The 2091-nt window shown below is 55.1% G+C and overlaps 1 protein-coding gene across 1 annotated transcript in view; it reads left to right on the forward strand.

The window, feature by feature from the left end:
• Nucleotides 1–2091, forward strand: part of GATA5 (GATA binding protein 5) — a 12108-nt gene that overhangs the window by 1194 nt on the left and 8823 nt on the right. The window contains exon 2 of the mRNA XM_014956877.1: nt 1195–1361. Coding sequence (XP_014812363.1) covers nt 1195–1361 — 167 coding nt within the window. The remainder of the gene's footprint in view (nt 1–1194; nt 1362–2091) is intronic.

Consider the following 2091-nt stretch of genomic DNA (forward strand, 5'->3'; position numbering starts at 1 on the left):
GGCTTTTCCTCCCCCGCCGGAGTTTGCTGGGGAGCCCTTTCTTTCCAGGATTTTCTCTTTGTCTGGGAAAATCCGTCGCGCTGTGAGGGAAGGGATCGCCCCGCTCCTGCCGAGGGAGGTGATGGCGCGGAAATCTCCGCCGCGCTTTGAATTGGGTGCTTTGGGAGCCGGAATAGCGGCCGCCCTTCTCTCCGCCGTTTACTTTTGCTCTTGAATAGTGTAAACCGCTCTTAAGTAGCGTAAACTATTAATTTTTTTTCATGTAATTAATTATTGCAATTTTTTTTCCTTTTTTTCTTTTAACATTTTATTTTTGTTTTCCGTTTCCCCTTTTTAATTTTTGTTCTTTTTCCTTTTTCTTTCCGTTGGATCGTTATTAATACGATCGAAGGTGGAAAAAAAAAGGAAAAAAAGAGCGTATTTTTCTTAAAAAAAAAAACAAAACATATTTCAGGCGAAGGAATTTATTTCAAAAAGAGAGAGAAAAGCGGGAGGAGGAAAGAGAGCGACTCCTAATCGAGGGGTTTTGCTCCGGGCTGTCCCGTCTCCGCGGAGCCGCCGCGCTCGGGGAGCGGGGCCGGGGCTGGGCGCGGGCGGCTCCGCGGCTTCTTCCCGGGGATTTCGCGGGGGGAGAAAAGTGAGAAAAACCCCCCGTTTGGGGACAAGGGAGGCCCGTGATAGTCTCCCGGGGAGCCCCGGGCCGTCGGAGCCGCAGCCCCGCGTTCCTCCGTGGGCAGCCCCGAGCCCGTCCCCGCCGGGCAGCGACCGAGGCGCTTTGATGGAAATCAGGAAAATCGTCCCATTTTTCACCCATCCACCCTTTATCTATCTTTATCCACCCATCTATCTTTATTTTTGCAGCCCGGAGCAGGGGTAACCCCACGCTCTCCTGCTGATGCCCATCCCAGGGAGACCCCAACTGCGCAACTTCGGGGTCTTTTTTTGGGTGGAGACTGGGGATATTTTGGTTTTGAGCAAAATATTAGATTATTATGACGCAGAAGGAATAAAAGGGTTTGGTCCTCACTTTGTAGGGTGGAAGGAAAGTGCCCCCCGTGATGGGGGTGTCCCCCGCGGAGGAGCAGTGGGGCGCAGAGGTTTAGGAACCGTCTCCCGCGGGGTCCCCGTGGGTCCCGGGTGACCCTGTGTGGTGGGGGCGGCTCCTGACCCCCACGCCTTGGGTTTCCCTTGCAGAGTACCTGGAGGAGTTCCCCGGGGACGGCCGGGAGTGCGTGAACTGCGGGGCCATGTCCACGCCGCTCTGGAGGAAGGACGGCACCGGGCACTACCTGTGCAACGCCTGCGGGCTCTACCACAAGATGAACGGCATCAACCGGCCCCTCAAGCCGCAGAAGAGGCTGGTAAGAAGGGGGGGGGGAACCTCACAGGGATCCCCCACTCCATCCCGGGGGTGGCTGGAGGGCAGGAGCCGGGGGGGGGATGTCGGGGTCTCCGCGCTATCGGGGTCTCTGCACTCTTGGGGTCCCTGTGCTTGCGTCAGGGCCTGTTTGACCCTCATTTTTCCCCCAAATACAACACCAAAAGCACCATCAGGAGCTCCTTGTTGTGGTGCAGAGCCGGGGGGGTGAGGAGGAGCGAGCAGGAGGGGTTGCTGGTGGGCAGCACCGAGAGCGGAGGGGTCTTGTGGAGGGGCTACACCACAGCGAGTGGGACCCCCTTGGCCCTGCCTGTGGTCCGGGGCTCTGTGGGCTTCCCCCAGCTCCTTTCCCGCAGTGGGTGCATTGCTTTTTATTCTATTATTATTAATATTATCATCATCATCATTATTATTATTATAATTATTATTATTTACTAGCTCTTCATGCAGACACCCACGCTCTAGGCAGGGCAGTTGAGAAGCAGACGGGGCTGATCCCGAGCTGGCCCAGGCTCTTTTCCTCATGGTGGGAGCAGGATGAGGCTCTGGGTCCCCCCACTGCCTAAACGGGAGATTTGGGGGTTGGTAGTTCCCGGTTTCTCTGCATTAATTCCCCTCCAGCGTGATATTGGGCTTCCTCCAATTGGGATCCCACTGTGAGAGAGGAAAGGCGCCTCCTTTTCTTTTTTCTTTTTTTTTTTTTTTTTTTTTTT

Source organism: Calidris pugnax, unplaced genomic scaffold (genome assembly GCF_001431845.1).
Source record: "Calidris pugnax isolate Ruff unplaced genomic scaffold, ASM143184v1 scaffold50, whole genome shotgun sequence".
NCBI classification, from domain to species: domain Eukaryota; kingdom Metazoa; phylum Chordata; class Aves; order Charadriiformes; family Scolopacidae; genus Calidris; species Calidris pugnax.